Here is a 20306-nt window from a genome sequence, read left to right on the forward strand (position 1 = left end):
TTTTCACAAAGACACCCTCACTGTACCATTGTGTCTATGTGGTTTGCATACAAACTTAGTAGGCTATATGTACAAATATATCGTACATGGGTAGTTACAAAAACCTTCCTTAGAAATTAGACTAAATTAGGATGTACAAGACAATTACAAATAAAGGATTAAAAACAATGTGGTATGCAAAACTTTATTACAGTATGTGCATTTACAAAGTCTAGATTACTTTAAAATATATATATATATATCATTATCAAGTATACATTTTTTATAACAACTCATTAATTTAATTAATATATTTCAATATGTAACTTACCCTCAACCCAGTCCCAGTGACTCAGATATTTAAAAATGTGGAAAAATCACAGAACAAACAAAATATACTGTTATAATAGAAGCTATCTGGCAGTACTTTCAGTAGCAAGTACTACTTTTTCTTGGCCATAGAGGGTCGCAGGGGCAGCACTGCTTCCACCCAGCCATTGGGTTTTGAAATCATGCTCCTCCAAACTTCAATTTCCTCATCTACGGAATCCATCCAGTCCATATTTCTCCCATAGCTTTTACCTGCAATACAAAGGTAATTGATTGCTTATGTTTCAGTAACATAATGGATATTCCCGTCTTGGTGTATGCTTGTTAAAGCAAGTCACAAGAGGTCGATTCAATCCACACACCCTCTTTTTGTTCCTCCTGGAAGGGAGGATTTGTTTATTTTGTTTTCATCCATGATTCTGGATTGCCTGTGCTTGGGGGGTTTGTTGATATGAAAACATAAAACAAGTGCAGTTTATTTAAAAAATGTTTTATTTTTGTATGGTTTTTACACGTTCTCTTTAGTCTAGATACATATATGTCACTCTTGTCTTATGTAATTTTGCACACCCACCTATCCTTTCTGTACAAAATGATTTAATTCATGCTGATAGACCTTTAGTTTTCAGTTGTGCTAGGAACTATTGTGTAAAATATTTGAATTTGAAATTATGAAGCAAACTGCGAATGTTAAATATGAACACACTTCGTGACCCATCACTGACAGGCAGCAGTTTTTCCTAGCGGAAACGCAGATTTTGTTAATTATACAACCTAGCTCTTTCAGGCTCCCTAGTCAAGTTGTCTAATTATCTCATCTGTTTTAAATACCAGTATACAATATGATTTAAAAAGACAATGTGCTATCAAGGTAAATTAGTGCATTGTACATTTTGATGAATTACAATGATCACGAACAGTTTAATTTGGTGTGATAAGACAGGAAGCTACAGTACTGAAAATGTGCTTGTTATTCAAAATCTAACAGGGAGTATAGATACTGCTACAGTACATGAGTGTATAACTATAGTGAGGGTACTAACTAGCATGTTATTTAAAGTTATGAAGATGAATGTGCTCCTGGGATTATGTTTAAATGAGATGACAAATTTTAAAGAAAACTTGGGAAGGAAAAAAAATAAAAAATCGACAGTCATCGAATATTGCTGCAGTTCTGGAGAATTATAGTTGTATGCATATTAATGACCTTGAAACGTAAACCTTAACACAGCAAGTTAGTGAAAGTTTTGTACAGCTGGTATGATCAGATATTGCTTTTCTTCCTGGATTCAAAACCTTTTTGTTGGAATTAAAGCATGTGTCAAAACCCTTTAGTGACACATTGGTTTGTGATGCGTTCAAAGGTAACACCACTAATTAGGTGTGTAAGACAAATAAGGGATTAGTTAAAAAGTTTAAAATAGCAGTTGTGGCGAAAACAGAAACAGGAGAAAGAACTCCATTAAAAAGGTGACGGTTAAAAATGTCAATTTGTAACTAATTAGTACTCAATTTCACTGAAGCTTTTTTCAACTTAAGATTCACTTTTACAGTGCCAGTAGCAATGTAATTCAGTCTTATAAATAATTAATTTATTGTTCATTAAAAAACATTAGGGGCAATCTACCAAATCAATTATATAATAATAAAGAATGCTCATGAGAATACAGAAATTACTCTGGGGGGGGGGATCATTATAAAAAGCTAAAAATATAAATTCATATTAAAGAAATCTTTTCTTTAGTTAATCAGCCACTATTTTAAATCACTTACAGTATCTATGTTACGTATTCAAGCCTATTTGAAACGGGTATTCCAGAGTGCTGCCCTGTGGAACAATACACTGGGGACACAGCTGGACAAAGTGCACCGCCATAAGAAATTGAAAAATTATACCTTGGGGGTGGGGGGGAACAAAAAACAAACGAAAAAAAAACCTGAAATGTACTCCTACCTGTCCCCAGGCTGAGCCGAACCCCTCCCAGGTACTGATTTGAGAAGGTGTCATGGTCCCAGATTGTCAGCTCGCAACAGGCCTCTTTAATTTCCTCGTGCCTAAACCCATCATAAACCATAGTGTGGTTGTAAATGGGGTTCAGGCTTTTCTTGACCACCCGGGTCTTCTGCCTGCCCTTCTTACTTGTGTCGGGTAAAATGTAACTGTAAACAAAAAGATTATGGAATAAGACAAATAAAACATAGGGCAGTCAATGTAACAGCCACACATATTGGCAAGATCAAAGTAAATCATTGAGGTCAGGTCATTTCTGCTGAACACACAAACAAATGCTCCCCAGTTACAAATGCTGAAACTTTTCATATGAATGAAATTCTGTAACAAGACACTCGACAGAGACAGACTGAACTGTAGACCTGCGTAATTGGGGTTTGTTCAGCAGTTAAAGGAGGTTTATTACCATGTCCCAAGGCCCTTGGCTATTTAAACACATTCTATGAAATGTGCTTACATTTCTGGCATTGTCTCTTGTTTACTTACTGGTATTTTTATTCAACAAACATTAAGTGATGTTAGAAGACACCAGCCAAGACAGTGGTTGGTTATGAACATCTGTGCTGGCCGTTAACCCCAAATGACATAATTCCAAAGAACAGTGGTGTATAAAAAAAAGCCATAAAATAAGTTGCACTAGTATTATTTAACTTCCTGCACTATGACAAGATTATGATTTCCATTACACGAGAGTAGATGTTAAAACTTCATGCTGATTTGAACTCGGCTCTCGCCAAGATAAGCACCAACTAAGACGTAGCTTTACAGTAAACTAATGTGATCCATATGCGTCTCCATCCATTTACGTTTCCTTCCATATGATGATGTAGATATCCTTCTGTCTGGTGTTAATGGCTGAAGTGTAATGCTGGCTCCAGGGATCAGCTTATTTTGCCTCCCTGGCGCATCAGCACACACAACGGCTGCGATGCTGGCTCCGGGGATCAACCAAAGTGCGGCCTCCCCAGCGCATCAGCATGACAACCGTCTGGATTGAGCTAAGTAGGGTACATCTCTGGGGTTTTCAAGTGGGCACCTTCCATCCTCAGTGTTTCGTCGACTAGCCCACAACACCTCAAGAGGGCTCGACGGTGATTCTGGCGTCCCAGCATCACCCCCCTCCGTCCCCCACTCAACTCAGCCCAGCTTACTTACCTGTCCCCAGCCAGAATCTTTCCGTCTCAACCACAGCCAGTTGCTGCTCCTCTCTGCTGCTTCATATAAGTTCTTCACTGTGCGACGCAACTCTTGGCCACTGAATCCGACGTCTGAGAAACCGGGTTGTAGAGTGTGCCACAAATCCTCGACAACCCACTTCCACTGGGTAAACCCGAACTCTCCATCCTCGCTGTTCCGCTTCAGTGGCTAGTTGAGCATACCGCAGTTTCTTCCTCTCATACGCCTCATCTACAGCGTCCTCCCATGGCACTGTTAACTCTACCAGGTGAACAAGGCGTGCTGATCCAGACCACAAGACAATATCTGGTCGAAGGTTAGTGGTGGCAATCTCAGGTGGAAAAATAAGCCGTTGACCAACATCTGCCAGCATATTCCAGTCTCTAGCAGCTTCCAGTTGTCCTGGGCGAGGATTGGTTTTAACACCTTTTCTTGGTGGTTGCTCTCCTGGGCGGAGGAATGTTGTCTTTTGTGTGTAATGTTTTGATGGAACAGGTGGCAACTTATTGGTCATGTTACGCTTGTCTTCCAATGCTAAGGCCAAACATCGCAGCACCTGGTCATGGCGCCAAGTAAACCGTCCTTGGCTAAGAGCCACCTTACATCCTGTCAAAATGTGCCTTAATGTTGCAGGTGATGAACACAAAGGACATGAGGGATCCTCTCCTACCCAGAGGTTTAGGTTCTGTGGTGATGGGAGAACATCATATGTTGACCTGATGAGGAAACTGATCCTGCTCTGTTCCATTGACCATAGGTCTTGCCAGCCAATCTTGCGTTGTTCCACACTCTCCCATCTCATCCATTCTCCCTGTTTGGCCTGGGAAATGGCCTTTATACACCTCATCCTCTCCTCCTGCTTTTGCACCTCGTTGACTACCAGCTTCCTTCTTTGAGCTGGGGCCGCCTTGTGCCATGTAGGAGGAGTTGAACTGAAACCAAGACCCCCTCTTCCATGCTGAACTTGCCCCATGATATCACCAATTCGAAGGGCAGCCTTTGCATCTTCCACAGCTTTCTTTGCCGCCCACTTTCTTCCAGTTTTTAACACAGGTGCTGCCTCCCTTACGCATTTATCGCGTGACTCTACTAATGTCATTTCCAGTCTGACCTTGGCGCACTTAAACTCCTCGGTTAGAGCAGAGACTGGTAGCTGCAGTGTAACACCTCTTAATCTGTCCATATTAGAAGTTTTCATTTAATGTGAATTTAGCACAAGTCCTTGTGTTTAACCCTTTCCCCTCTCATTAAACTGTTGCTCACATCAGCAAAAACATAAATGCAACGGTACACGTTTGTTACCCACATCAAGCAGCACCACACAGGCGTTATGCTGTGGGCAGCATGTCATAAAACATAGGAGTCAGTGCAGTATAACCCTAAAGAGACTGCTATTAAAAGAGGTTAATTGACCTGCATATTGCCTTTGGAATAAAGCAAGCAACTGGGTTCTTACACACACTCACAGTCATTGAACATAAGACTGCGAGATCAATATTATATTAATCGTACTGGGGCTTAAATCTGCACAGAAAGGTCTTGTTCTTACCACTTTACAAATGAGTCAACACCACTGGGCCTTACGGCTTTCAGGTTTCTTGCTTCTTTCAGCCAAATATGGAGTTCCCCAGTGGCTGGCTTGGCACCATCTGCACAAATTCCATTTTATAAATTAAAACTTCAAATACTTTGAACAGTTCTGCAATCATCATTAAGTAACTTGAGAGCGCAAGCTTGTTTTTCAACCTAAAAAACCTTAAGATCATAGCAGCAATCCTGCTATATAATATAATAGTACATCTTTAATACTAGTCCTCATAATACTAATAAAAATAGTAGGTGACACAAGGGAAGCGTTTTGTAGCAAATAATCCACATGAAAGTAGTGTTTAAAGGGTCTTTAAATTCTGTAAAGCTTCTGGTGTCATGTTTATTTTTTATTAAATTACATTGTTTTCCCCCATTACCAGCAGTAAGATGTTATCCAAGACAGGCATAATAGAATGTGTATTTTCTGTGGTGTACAACTAAGGAAGAGAAATGCATCTCAAGCAGAAACTCCTGTCTGACAGGAGTTTAGAAGAATTTGTATATACTGTACCAGCCATGCATTCTAATTACATTAATGAGAAACACACCACAGTTCTTATACTATCAGCATCCAGCAATTACCTATTGATCCAGTTGGCACATACTTCAGTGCTACAGTTAATTGTCCTTTGTTGCTGGAGGTTTCTGGAGCATCAGGATTCTGAGACAATAAAACCTATGCATTAGACAAACTAATTGCAGCACTCCTCAATAGCAAATCAAGTGATCTTATGGTACAGTAAAAAAGAATCAGTTGCTAACTGTACTAAAATATGAAATAATCACACCAGGGTGACCAAAATGTAACTGGTTGACAACTTTGAACAACTGGATTTGTATGGGGGCTGTAAAGCGATTAAAACAATTAAATCTCAGTTAATCTTGTTTTTATAATTGCATATTTAATTGATACAATTACTGCATCCATCTCATAAGTTTGTTTTATTACTGATGCTATTGTATGTTGGAAAATATTTTCTATTGCTTTGGCCAGGTTACAGTATTTGCATTGTTCAGATTATTGTTATTAAATGTTATTAGTGTAGACTTAGTACAGCAAAAACAATTTGTTGGTACTTTGTTTTGTATTGCACAGCTAATGCTACTGTAGCTGTAACTGGAAGACCTTGTGTACTGTGACATGGCTGCTGAACTGTGGGGAGTTTGCGGTGTCTTGGGACAAGGGGGAGAGCGCGTTACCACAGGGTACTTCAAGCAAGTTTCATTGAGCTCTATATATTCTAATGCTGTAACTAAAAGCAACAAATCTGTGCCAAGCAAATAAAGAATATTGAATGGAGAAATCTCGTTTGGACATTGTTTATACACTTCATGAACCCGTCCGGCTCCTCTGAAGAGAACACAAACTTTACTGGCTCACACTATTATTATTATCCAAAAAACAACCCAGCATAAAAACCTTGTTTTCCCATGTCTGGATTCTCTTTATAGTGGTGGCTTGAGCTGTAAAGAGGCAGGTATTTTTCTGTGTCAGGCTTACCTTGGGCTGCAAGTTGTACCAGTTTAGATCATTAAATCTCCAGTCCCAGGTCCGCAGGTCTATTTGAACTTCTCCAAGGAAGGCATTTCGACCCAGAGAGTCATTGTGCCACACCGAGAGATGCAGAGTCCTGGTCTGAAGTTCCACTTTTGTCATTTTATACTGAAGCAGAATCAAGAAAGACCTGATGTGAATGTTTAGTATTCTAGATTTATTGTAGCTTAATGTCTTATTTTAGTATTCTCTCCCTATAAGAATTACTATTTTTCATTTTTACTGTCAAGAATTCACATAATTTGTCTAAGTCTGCAAGTCCACATAACCAAAAAAGTGACCAATTTCAGTCTTAGAGAGACATTAATCTGAAACCTGGAAGAGGGTTTAATCAGTTCAATTGAACAATTTAGAATATGGTTGGAGCAGAGCTGGAAGTTATTTTAATGATCTAAAAAACAGGTGGCAGGAGCAGGATTAATTTTGACTCAAAAAAGGTCAACTTCAACCGAGCCACTGGACTGAAAGGGCCAACTTTGCCCACCCCTGTGAAAGCAATACATTATTTTTTTTTTATATATATATATATATATATATATATATATATATATATATATATATAGAGAGAGAGAGAGAGAGAGAGAGAGAGAGAGAGAGAGAGAGAGAGAGAGAGAGAGAGAGAGAGAGAGAGAGAGAGAGAGAGAGAGAGAGAGAGAGAGAGAGAGAGAGAGAGAGAGAGAGAGAGAGAGAGAGAGAGAGAGAGAGAGAGAGAGAGAGAGAGAGAGAGAGAGAGAGGAGAGAGAGAGAAACAAGGCGCAAAGAGAGTGTAATCCTGTGGAGCACAGGACTACATTCCCCAGAAGGCAATGGGCTGAAAAGCCTTAGTTGTCAACATTTGTGGGTTAAATATGTGAATTGTTTAATTATTTTAGCAGGTTGGCCTAAATCAGCCAATTACAAGATTTAGTATGGTATAAAAACCCCCACAGTTTATGCATTGTGGGCTGCAGTGTGAAAAGCCCGGTTGTAAGAGTGTACAGCCGTAACAGGAAAAAAAAATGTGCTTGATGTGTAAAACGTATGTTCTTTTACCCTAACTCAGCAACTGGGCAGCTACTCTGCTTACCTGAAATTGTGTTTACGAAGATCATAATAATAATTAAGGCTACGATTTTGTCAGAGGCCAAGGAAATCGTGAAATTGAATAAGTCAGTGAAATCTTGGAAATGGATGTAAAAACACTTTTGGTTAGGCACTTCCTTTATTTCCTTTAAAAATGCAGTATGTCATGCAGTGAAAATACGGACATGCGATTATCTGTAAACTATTTGGTTGAACACAGATTGTATTTTACTGTAAACTCTCGGTTGTGATCTTCACACATACAGCACTTGTTAATTTATTTTTTGAAACAAAAAAAGTGGGCTTGCATCTTAAAAATAATTACTTCCATTTTATTTCTTGAAACTTTTTCCATACAACATAGTGTACCCAAGTAGTCTTTTTGATTTTTTGCAAACTACATAAAAACGAGAGGTTTATCTTTTTTGTAGTCTTTTTTCTGATCTTTGTGATGCCCCGCTTCTTGGACATGGTGCCTACCTGTGTGATTTGACTTTATTTGTTTGTTCTTATTTTTAAAAGGGGCAGTACTCTGTAGGCTACTCAGAAACAACCAATTAAAGTCTCGTTCCTGAAATGTACTAAAATTCAGTGCCAAAATCATATCAATAATATTACTACTACTACTAGGGGCACTCTCGTAAATCACCTTATACACCAAGGTAAACCAAAATATTATTGAATAAATGAAGGTAGTTTAATGTAATACAAATCATATTGTTTTACTACTCATCTCACGGTAATGCTAAGTTTCTTCTTAGTATTACTTATAATATTAAAATAATACGTGTACCACAGTAAACATGGTGCTAGCATACCGTTAGCGGTTCCTTATAGACAGGGTTCACAGTGTTTTTCTTTACTGAAGTCTTCCGCTTGCTAAGGCGGGATTTTTCAGGGTACAAATAGGTCTTCACATACCTGTATTGAAAAAGAAATGAAAACAATTATTTCCATGATGTTTAGGTGGATATATTACGATTACTCTCTGAGAAAAAGGCTTACATTTCGGGGACTATTCATGAACTTGGATATATTTCATACCAATGGTTTACTCAACAAAGCACGAACCAGAAATGTATAGTAACTCATGATGTTGCAAGTTAGGGCTATTGAAGCAGGACAGTGGGAATGATTTAAAAACAATGGTTCAGTTTCAAGTATGAAATGTAACCACTACCGAATGAGTATTTACCTCCTAAAGACCCGAATCCTGAATATTGTATACCAAAGCTGCTCTTTGAGCCTGTGACACAGTTGTGACCCTGCACCCGAGGGATAAAGGACTGCATTCACAGATCTCGGGGCCATTTTTCTTTTCAAGACTGACCTGATCGGACAGCCTTGTTCAAATAACTACACACTATCTGTGCATTTCAATTTTTTTGTGTTTTTACACAAATTACATGCAATATTAAAACGCATCGCTGTAATAGTTTCTCTATTTATGTATGTGTGTGCACTACAGCCTGTTGCTAGTTACATCCCTCTGCGGCCTTGTTCCCCGCGTCAAGCCAGCAGCTCATGACGCTCCTTCCCAGGGATCCAGCAACATAAGTCAGCTGACTTTGTGCTCTCCCCCCAGGCTGCATAGCTCTGGCTGGAACTTATTTTATTTCTTGTTTTTGCTTTTTAGCACTATGAGACGTTTTATATATTACATATGTAATTGTTCAATTACTATTTTTTTGTTGACAAAGTCTTTTCTCATCGTGCTTTTTGCTGTTTTGCAGATACTACGCGCAGGCCTGTCTGCAACGTCGTACTCGGCCCACATGCAGCAAGAGCTTTGGTTGTTCAACCCCAGTGTCCTGGTACCATTTTGGCAACAGCTTTTTAGCATCATCATTACGAAGGCTGTTAGTCCATTCTAACAAGAAGACTTCCCTCAGTCTCGTGTGTGGTACTAACTGACTGGTTTTGCCAGAGGCTTTTACAGGTCGGCATCCCTGTAAGTTGCCACCCACGGTGACTGCGAACAGGTGGACCCGTACCGAACGGTACCGAGGTCACTGACCCACTTCCGCTCCCAATGCTGTTCAGATCCGGTCCCGAACGCAGCCAAAGCCATCGAACAGGTCTGGTGCCGACAAGGTTCCGTACCAGTACCGATCCGGCCCTGAACTAGTACCGACCCAGTGTTAAATACACCGAACCGACCTGGTACTGTCCAGGTACCAACATAGTTCCAGCCCGCTACCAAGGTCACTGGTCCGGTACCAAACCGGTCCCGCTCGGGTCTTGATCCACCCGGTCGATATCTATAAGTAGATTGAGGCAGCAACTGTACAACTGTACACTGCATTGCTTGCTCATTGCATTATGTCTGGTTTCTATCCTTGAGACATGCAAGGTCAGTCTGCCTACTGAGGACAAGCACGGCAGGTGTTCCTGCCTGGGGCCAGAGCATTCCAAGGAGGCACTGGCTAAATCGCAGCTTCTGTGAGTTTTGTGCCCCTTTCTCCAAGCGCAGGCTTGAAAAAAGTTTATCCCTCGGCTCTAAGGAGTGTTCTGCGTCCGTTACTTCTGCTCAGTGCTCTTCCCCATCACCCTCTTAGAGACATGGCCGTGTCCTCACCCCACGGCTCTGCGCCAAGGAAGAGTGGATGACGCACCCAGGAAAGTAGCTCAAACAGGAAACTGTCTTCACAGTCTGCCTCTCCTCCTCCCACCCAGAAGAGGAAGATCACACGGACGAGTCTGCTGATCGCTGTTCCAGGCAAGGAGCAGATGGAAAAGATCTGGGCAGCAGTTTCCCACCAAGGAACTGTTCTCGCTGAATTACTGCAGGAATGTTCAGCGCCATCTGCCCTGCCTGTCCCCTTGAGGCCCCATGAGGCTGCAATCACAGATTGGCCACAGGAAAACATGCTGTCCATCGCCACCTCTGAGGAGAGGGGCTAACAGGAGCCGATGTTCCCATCTGAGGACGTAGTCTGACGGCATGTCCCCTGCGGTTAAGCTCTCCCTGTCAGCAGAGCTCATAATGCTAATCAAGAGGGCCACTGCAATCTTGCAAGCGCCCTGGCCTACAGCAGGTGAAACTAAAGAGTCCATTTTTGATGAGGAGCCTCCCATACCACCACCTCACCACCTCAGTTCACCTAGATTTTCTCCATGAAGTCTTCCTTGAATCATCCGGCAACAGCTGCTGTTTCCCGGTCAATGAACACCCTATATAGGGTGCATAATCCAGAAAAGCTGGGCCTGGCCCATTTTCCACCAGTTGAGGCTTCTATTGCTGCCTTAGTCCAGGCATCTAATTTGACGCTTCTATCCTCACCACAACAGCTGGATGAGCTGCGCCTGGTAAATAAAAACCTGCTCCATCTGTCCAAGCTCAACGGACAGGCTATAGGTAGAAATCTGGCTGCGCTGGTAGCCACACGCAGGCAGCTTTAGCTTTCCCTAGCTACTTATTTTACTGGGGTTCCGAGCTTTGGCTTTCCCAAGCATGTGTGCCTGATGGGGACAAAGCACAGCTGTTGTATGCCACGATCACTCAAGGGCATATGTTCCACCAAGGAGCTGGTTCACCTGCTTCCCAAGCAATCGCCTCCAGTACGTAAACCAGCGGCAAACTGGCACCCTAGGCCCCAGCAGCCTCAAAGGCCGTATCACGTGTGACCCTAAAACCTTTCTTCCCTTGCACAAGGTGCAAGGGCCTTTTTGAGTGAAAGGTGTATGCGGCAGAGATGCATAGTTCTTTGATGGAACCAGCTTAATTTCTTTTACGGTTCCCCACTGATGATGGGAATGAGAATGTAAAGATGGGAGCCTGGCAAACAAGGTTTAAGTTTTTTTGCAGGCTTTTAAAGACGGTCACTCTTTAAAGTGATGTGCAGAAATAGAACAGACCCACTTAAGCAGAACCTGACCCAAGACTGTCACTCCTACTGGAAACAAGCCGATCTGTGGGATACAAATTGAACATTTGTGAAACTGCAACAATGTTGATGTTATAATATACTTGGTACTGTATTTTAAAGGCTATAAAGCCAGCAGAAAAAAAAAATATTGGAGACAAAGGGAGAACAGGCATTGACCTAATGTTAGAAAATAGCTTGTCAGTGTGCCTTTGCTTATTAGTTCTTGGAAACTGGCCAGACTTAAGACATGAGCTTTCCTTATCGGAGCGCTGCCGGTGCCAAGGCCTTGTAACCTTGGGAGGAAAGGCAGAAATGAGGATCTTATGTAATTAACTTGCAAATTTGTTCGCAGTTGAAATTCCTTATCAGAAAAACTTTAGCTGGAAAACATATTTTTAAACTATGCACAGATGCTTTTATAAGTATTCCGATGTAACAGAAATAGAATAAAACTCTGGAGAGAATTAATGTTTGGGTAAATTGAAATTGAATATTTGAACTAACAAGTGTTTACTTGTTTTAAGGTTTTGCTGCAATAGAGAACAGAAGTATTATAAAACAGGGAAACTTAAGTCTGAAAATGAGAATTCAGTGCAAAATGTGACCTAATTAGAAACCACTGGCAAATAGGCAGCATTAGACCTTCAGACGAATTTTGGCATTCAAAGCATGATTTTGCTGGTTAGACGCTGTCTTCATTTCAAGGTTTTTGCTTCATATAAACTGTTATTTCACTAATGAGAAGTATTGCATAGTACAAGATGATGATCTTATGCTCATTACATCATTATGTTATAAAATGAATAAGAGCTTAGTGGTAGAATTACGATGTATGCTTTTTCTTATCAGCGGACCTATCAATGTGGGCAGTTTAAGTCCGGCCAAGGCATGACTTCATGCAATGGATTTGGGAAAGTGATTACAGTCAAAGATTCTTGTTAATTAAATGTAACTCCGGTTAGAAAGTGGGCCTCTGAGTCAATCTTTGGGAATAGATGCCTTGGCACAACAGTGGCTGAGGCATCTGTTATACGCCTTCCCACCACTCGACCTGTTCTCACTATATCTGGAGAAAATCAGGCAGGACCGGGCCAAGGTGCTCCTAGTAGATCTATATTGGCCCAGGAGATTCTGGTTTTCAACCCTGATGCAGCTTGAGCTGCTAGCTGAGGAGACTGCCAAGGTGCCGCAACCTGCTCAGTCAGGCACGGGGGACCTTATGGCATCCCAACCCATCGAGCCTGCAGCTCTGGGTCTGGCACATGAACGGCTGGGTCTGTCCAATAGGGTTATTGACACCCTGCAAAATGCCAGAGCAGTGTCCATGCATTCCTAGTACGGGTACAAGTGAGTGGTCTTTCAGACGTGGCGTCTGCCTCGTGGGTTAGACCCCCACGACTTGTTCCATGGCAGTAATACTGCAATTTTTGCAGGACCTATTTGACAAAGGGAAAGCCCCCTCTACATTAAAAGGTCTATCTGGCAGCTATTTCTGGCGAGGCAATTTGGCTGCCTATGAATGACATTCCTCAGCTGAACTGAAATTTTTATAATTCAAAAGCATCTTTCTTGCTTGCTTTCACCTCTGCAAAGTGGATGAGTGATGCAGGCATTCTGTATAGCGAAGGCCTGCTTAATTTTTAGAGAGGCAAGGACAAAGGTCATGCTCCGTACCAACCCAGCTTTTTTTTCTGACGACTATCTGGGCGTTCCATGTCAACCGGTCTGTTGAATTGGAGGATTTCCGTCCTCCTCCTTTCCAGTCTGATAGAGCAACAGCTCCATACACACTGCCAAGTTCAGGCCCTGGTGTACTATGTTGACAAGACGAATACAATTTGACTGCTATGAGGCAAAGTCCTGTGGTCAAGCTCTGTCTAAGCAGCAGTTGTCCAAGTGGACAGCAGACAGACAGTCAGGACTGCCTATGAGCTGGCCAACTTGCCCCCTCCAGAAAAGCTCACTGCACATTCCACCAGGGGCATGGCAACTTCATGGGCTTTATTCCAGCGTGCATCTGTCAAGGACATTTGCAATGCAACAGTGTGGGCTACTACCCATACCGTCACTAGGTTCTACAGTCAATGTCGTGGATCCTTAAAACGCTGGCTTTGGAACTAGAGTTAAGGGTGGCTTCTCAGGTCAACCCTTACAACACAGGCATAGGAGGTGAAATTTTCCGTACATTTTTTCACCCTAGCTACTTATTTTACTGGGGTTCCGGATGGTAACGCACAGGGCAGACTTTGGCTTAGGCTTGTAGCACTCCAGTCGTCGGCAATCTTGTCCTTGTGGCTGCTTTGGTACACTCACCCATTCGGTAATGGTTACATTTTGTTTTTGAAAGGATACGTTCGGTTATTATCATAACCCTGGGTTTCCTGAAATAGAAATACAACATTAACCTTCAAGGTCGCTGCATTATTATTATTATTATTATTATTTATTTCTTAGCAGACGCCCTTATCCAGGGCGACTTACAATCGTAAGCAAAAACATTTCAAGCGTTACAATACAAGTAATACAATAAGATCTTTGCATCCTTGAAGGTTAATGGTTATATTAACCTTCAAGGTTAATATAACCATACAGCAGTGTGGAGTAGTGGTTAGGGCTCTGGACTTGACCAGAGGGTCATGGGTTCAATCCCAGGTGGGGGGCGCTGCTGCTGTACCCTTGAGCAAGGTACTTTACCTTGATTGCTCAAGTAAAAACCCAACTGTATAAATGGTTAATTGTATGTAAAAAAAAATGTGATATCTTGTAACAATTGTAAGTCGCCCTGGATAAGGGAGTCTGCTAAGAAATAAATAATAATAATCCATGGATTGTAGCAGGCTTGAAAGAAATGACGCAGAGATCTGTGAGCGCAGTACTTTTCATCCCTCGGGGGCAGGGCCACGACTGCGTCACAGGCTCAAACAATATTTAGTAAATACAATATATTTTTAGTAAATACAATATATTTAGTAAATACAATATTTAGTGGTTACATTTCTATTTTAGGGTTATAATGCTGTATCTACTGATTTGAATTGAAAGTTCAACTTTCCATCCAACTAACTTTAATTTGAAACAATCTAGCTACTTTAATTAACCTGGGTCCTAGAAAGATCAAGCCTTGTCTGCTTTTAAATCGATTCTGCTGGCATGATTGGCAGGAGAATTAACAGAGCAAATGAGGCCAAACTGAGAGTTGGTGGTGCCGTCTCATTAAGATTTGAAGAACTGCAGGATTCTTCGACATAAGGAAACAATGCACACAATTTATTTTTATCTATATGTTATGAATAAATATTAAATCTGTTCAATACACACATTTAAAAATGCAATTAAAGGCTGCTGAAAGAATGCATTGTCAAAAATCTACAAAAAAAGGTAGGCGTTGAGATTACCCGGATCCAGAGTAACATACAGCAGCACCCCCCAATTAATAAAACCTGTACAGAATTTAGCTTATTAAACGTTTAGAATACATGCCTTAGTGACTGGTTTCTTAGAATTTGAATTGTGTTTGAAGATATGGACAAATGTAATTTATGAACAGGTTGGGAAATATTTCACATAGGTATAATACAATGTGTGATGTCTATGGCTTTTTGGTAATAAGGAAAGAAAAAAAAAAGCTTCAGATGATATCTTAAGCAACAGAAAAATATCGCACTACACAAATTCTACATTAAGCAACTCAGAAGCATCCCTTTAGTTCAAATCAATGTGCTTATTTTGCATTACAGGAAACTACTGGTTTACTTGTTTCTTCAGGGCATGCATACAAAAGTTTGGCTTTTTACAGAAACAGGTCTAAAAAAAAAAAGGTATCTGTCAAATTGTGGTTAATTTAGCCTCCTAATTATCAAGGTACAATTAAGTGAAGTTAGTGCCGTCCTGTCAGATCTTTGCCAACCTCAAAATACACTAGACTTGCATTAAAAACAACTTGGTCATCAATCCTGGATCTCAGCACTGAACCTCAAACCAATGTACTATCCATGATGAACTTAAAGTGCTACTAATAGCACAACAATTAAACCTACAGTATAAAACAGAATAGCTCTACCAATGCCATTGGTGTTATAAAGAGCAAACATCCAGACTTAACAGGTCTGTTGGTAAAAACAATGACTTGTGTACACCAAAAACTACTAGAAGGAATCATTCTCAAAAGCATTCAAGAGCATCCAAGAGCAAGGGTTACTGCATTAACGGCTAATAGTCACCATTAATCTTATGAAGGGATTCCAATGTCAAGATCACATTAAAAACACACACAACTACAGATGGCACTTTTGTTTTTGCTAAGACTATCTCCAAGTACTGTTCAAAAAAGGCATTTTATTTAAAAAAAAATAAAGAATTATCCATTCTAATGGCATTAGAGCAGCTATGAATTTCAATGATAAACATGCCGTTAACTTATTTGTATTGTATACAGTTTCTCAGAGGCTCAGAGTTATTTTAGACTAGAAGCACTGTTAAATTAATTTATCTATCATGAAACGCTTCAAGACAAGCTCAAGGGTGCTTGTATTAAAATTAATAACAGCTCCCTAGTACGGATTAAATGATTTATATCTCAAATTAAACGTTATGCCATATGCAGTACTAGTAGTATAATCATTGCAGTTGGTTTTTGTAAGGTGTCTTCCTGGTGATGATGGTTTAAAGTCTGTGTACATTTACATTTTATTTTAATTGCTTATGTTTTTGAAAGGATGTCACGCGAGGGAAAGGAAAAAGATGTTTGTGAATTATTTAGGGTTACTGAAGCTTATCTGATAGAGATTCAGTAAACCCATCCAACATGAAAATATAAAATTGGGATGGACAAAAACAAAGCATCCCAAAACGGGCATAATTGAAGGGAATACAATGTCAGCTTGAGTGGCTTGTAAACAGGAAGTTAAATAGCTGTGTGAAAAAGGTCATTGCTACACCCAGAGGTTAAAATCAATGTGGCAGTGAAACAGTAAATGTTCACTAGACACCACCTATAAAGGAACATTAGAGAGAATCACATAATACTCCTGTGTACCAACTATAAAGACCTTATGTCGAAGTGCGTGCTCTGTATCCCTGATATGGCCAGTAGTTACAGTAAAAGGTTTTTTTTGTTTGTTTTTTTTTTAAAAAACACAACAGTAGCAATGTAACAAGTAAGAAATAATACAGCTCAAATTATACCATCTCCATAGATCATAAACAGAAACACACACATGACCTCAATATGGCAGCCATACACCTGACTGAAGTGCTTTGCAGGTGCAATTTCTAAACATCTGTCTCATTCCGTTACCAAATAATTTGTGTTTCAGGATCGCCTTCATCAATTTTTTTTAACAGGAGTATAACACAAAAAAATGCAAAATCCCCCTGAAAGTCAGGGGCCCCTTGAACTGCTTGGGGACCTTTGCTTAGTCTGCTTATGCCTAGCGCCACCACTGTTACAAGTCATTAACTGATGGAATAACAGCCTTATTAAATTTACAATTTGGGCTTCTGAGTTTGTGGTACCAGCATATCTTCATTTTCATTGTCTTTTTGATTCAGCTGTAGCTGTATGGCTAACAAGTTCAGTGTGGGTTCCTCCACTAACTCTCAACAGGTTCAGATGATCCGATTGCAAATTGCATAATACCTTGCTCAGTATCTATTGTTTTCACCCTCAACAGGCAAACTGAAGTAATAAGTATTCCTGAGTATAGTATATTGGAGAAACTTAAACTATTTTGAATCTAAATAGATTTCACCTTTCACCAAAACCCTTCACAATGTGTTAATTCCAGGAGTTTTTGTTCACTAGATATCTACAGTATGATCCCAATTTTTAACAAAGCCTCATCCCGTTCCCATTTGCTCACGGGTCTGTTCGCTGTTTCTTCACATTTGCAATCGCCAGGTCCTGACACTGCTCCACAAGGATAACCAGTTCTCTGTTCACATCACTGTACAGCAGGGCGAACTCCACTGCTCCCTGGACACAGACGTTGCCAAAATCCCCAGCATCACTGTACAGACTCATCCAACTACCACTTAGCTGAAACACAGAAACAGTTCTGAATATGCAATAGGTCTGGAATACTTAATGAGTGTACATGAGCCACTACTTACAAAAGTTTGTAAAACACACAAAAAAAACACACACACACAAGAAAACACCACATTGTAAACAAGTGTAAAAAACAGGCTTGACAAAGCTGAATGGGACCATATATTTAATATCCTCCATATAAAATTCAGGACACACAATGCTGAGATAACTGTATATTTATTTCCACCTTCCATGATTCAGAAAGGAAAATAGCCCAAGAAGTTTGGGGATGACTGATGAGTCATTTTTGTAATTTCCCTTTATAAAAAATTAACCAAATTATTTTATTTACACACACACATATTATATATATATATATATATATTATATATTATATATAGTGCCTTGCAAAAGTATTCAGACCCCTGACCAATTCTCTCATATCACTGAATTACAAATGGTACACTGAAATTTCGTTCTGTTTGATATTTTATTTTAAAACACTGAAACTCAAAATCAATTATTGTAAGGTGACATTGGTTTATGTTGGGAAATATTTTTAAGAAAAATAAAAAAACTGAAATATCTTGCTTGCATAAGTATTCAACCCCTGTGCTGTGGAAGCTCCCAGTTTACACCGATGAAAGAAATTGCCCTAACGAGGACACAATTACCTTACCATTGGCCTCCACCTGTGAACCATTAAAGTTGCTGTCACATTTTCTGGATAAAAACCCCACTGTTGAAGGATCATTGGTCAGGCTGTGAATCTGAAGGAAAATGAAGACCAAAGAGCATTCTACAGAAGTTAGAGATAAAGTAATACAAATGCATAGATTAGGGAAAGGGTACAAAATAATATCCAAGTGTTTGGATGTCCCAGTGAGCACAGTTGGATCAATAATCAGGAAGTGGAAGCTGCATCACACCACCCAGGCACTGCCAAGAAAAGGCCATCCCTCAAAACTCAGCGCTCAAACAAGAAGGAGACTTGTGAGAGAAGCCACAGAGAGGCCAACAATCACTTTGAAGGAGCTACAGAGTTCAGTGGCTGGGAGTGGAGTAATGGTGCATCAGTCTGTATGGGAGGGTGGCAAGAAAGAAGCTGTTACTCAAAAAGTACCATCTGAAAGCACGTCTGGAGTTTGCCAGAAAGCATGAGAGTGACCCAGCTGCGATGTGGGAAAAGGTTTTGTGGTCAGATGAGACCAAGATAGAGCTTTTTGGCCAAAACTCAGAAGCGCTATGTGTGGCGCAAACCTAACACTGCCCATGCCTCAAGACACACCATCCCTACAGTGAAGTATGGTGGCGGCAGCATCATGCTGTGGGGATGCTTCTCATCAGCAGGGACTAGGCATCTTGTTAAAATTGAAGGAAGAATGGATGGAGCAAAATACAGGGAAATACTGCAAGAGAACCTGCTTCAGTCTGCTAAAAAACTGAAGCTTGGGAGGAAATTCACCTTTCAGCAGGACAATGATCCCAAGCACAAGGCCAAAGCAACATTGGAGTGGCTCAAGAACAAAAAGGTGAATGTCCTACAGTGGCCCAGTCAAAGTCCTGATCTCAATCCCACTGAGAATCTGTGGCACTATTTGAAAATTGCGGTCCACAAGCGTCGTCCAACCAACCTGAACAACCTGGAGCAAATCTGCCAAGAAGAATGGGCCAAAATCACTCCGACACTGTGTGCAAAGCTGGTACATACTTACCCCAAAAGACTTAAAGCTGTTATTGCAGTGAAAGGTGGCTCTACCAAATATTAATGTGTGGGCGTTGAATATTTATGCAAGCAAGATATTTCAGTTTTTAAACTATAACTAGCCTGGCTAAATGGCGGTTGGGAGTTCAGTTCGAAGTGACAAACAGGAAAACCAAGTGTGAGAGGTATGAAACCAGGTTCGGATGCCGGAGCAGGGCTGAAGCGAAGCTGAAGGTCTCCTCTCCTGGAGAAAGCCGCAGCTCCTCTCGCAGCAAAAAAGTAAATACATTAGGAAAGATAATAGGCGTAATAGGCCTAATATTTAGTTATAAAACAAATGCTGAATAATAAGGGAGAGACAGAAACGATGGAAGTCAGACTGAGAAGTTGTTTGTTTGAACACCGGTACTGCATTTACTGTAGAAATATTGCATGAAATCACTAGTACAGGGAATTGGGGGACATGCTGTAGGAGCGTTATATCCGACAGCCTTATAGCGAGGGAGCACTGTGTATATTATTTTTATATATATATATATATCATAAGATTTGCAGATTTGGTCTTTGCTGTCCTGAAAAATTTCAACACACAGGCAAATGGTTTCCACCGATTACTCAGCCTTACCCCAGATGCAGACAGCAAGTTTAAGGAACGGCTTCGTTTCTGAGCTGAAATATCAGATCCAAAGCTGGATACAGAACTGAGATCGTCATCACATTCCAGGTAATTATCCTGAAGATAAAAATAATTGAGAAAATTAATGCACAACAAAGAGTCAAAAACTCTAATTCCATCTTGTTTCTACACTGTTAAAGTGAGTGATTACTGATCCTTTATTTGATGCTCTGCAATCACCAAGCTTTGCACTGTAAGCAGGGTTTACTACATGTTTTTGATGTTGTGAAACCAATGACTGAAGCAAATAGCTACAATACTATTGAGTTTTATTGCTGATGTGTTTCCATGTGCAATAAAAACCAGAATGTGGAGTCTATTT

At 40.4% G+C, this 20306-nt stretch overlaps 1 protein-coding gene across 5 annotated transcripts in view; it reads right to left on the reverse strand.

The window, feature by feature from the left end:
- Positions 1–225: 225 nt before the first annotated feature.
- LOC117402554 (synaptotagmin-like protein 2) overlaps positions 226–20306 on the reverse strand; it is a 95809-nt gene continuing 75728 nt past the window's right edge. For 4 of the 5 annotated variants that reach the window (XM_034003816.3, XM_034003818.3, XM_059024509.1 and 1 more), the window contains exons 10-17: positions 19934–20041; positions 17434–17609; positions 8522–8624; positions 6588–6749; positions 5669–5747; positions 5046–5145; positions 2264–2469; positions 227–561 (exon numbers count right to left, since the gene is read on the reverse strand). In XM_034003816.3, coding sequence (XP_033859707.3) covers positions 422–561; positions 2264–2469; positions 5046–5145; positions 5669–5747; positions 6588–6749; positions 8522–8624; positions 17434–17609; positions 19934–20041 — 1074 coding nt within the window. In that variant the 3' untranslated portion in view covers positions 227–421. Of the gene's footprint in view, positions 562–2263; positions 2470–5045; positions 5146–5668; positions 5748–6587; positions 6750–8521; positions 8625–17433; positions 17610–19933; positions 20042–20306 lie in introns of all 5 variants that reach the window. The other variant, XM_034003819.3, reaches the window with a different exon arrangement.

This window comes from Acipenser ruthenus, chromosome 5 (assembly GCF_902713425.1).
Source record: "Acipenser ruthenus chromosome 5, fAciRut3.2 maternal haplotype, whole genome shotgun sequence".
NCBI classification, from domain to species: domain Eukaryota; kingdom Metazoa; phylum Chordata; class Actinopteri; order Acipenseriformes; family Acipenseridae; genus Acipenser; species Acipenser ruthenus.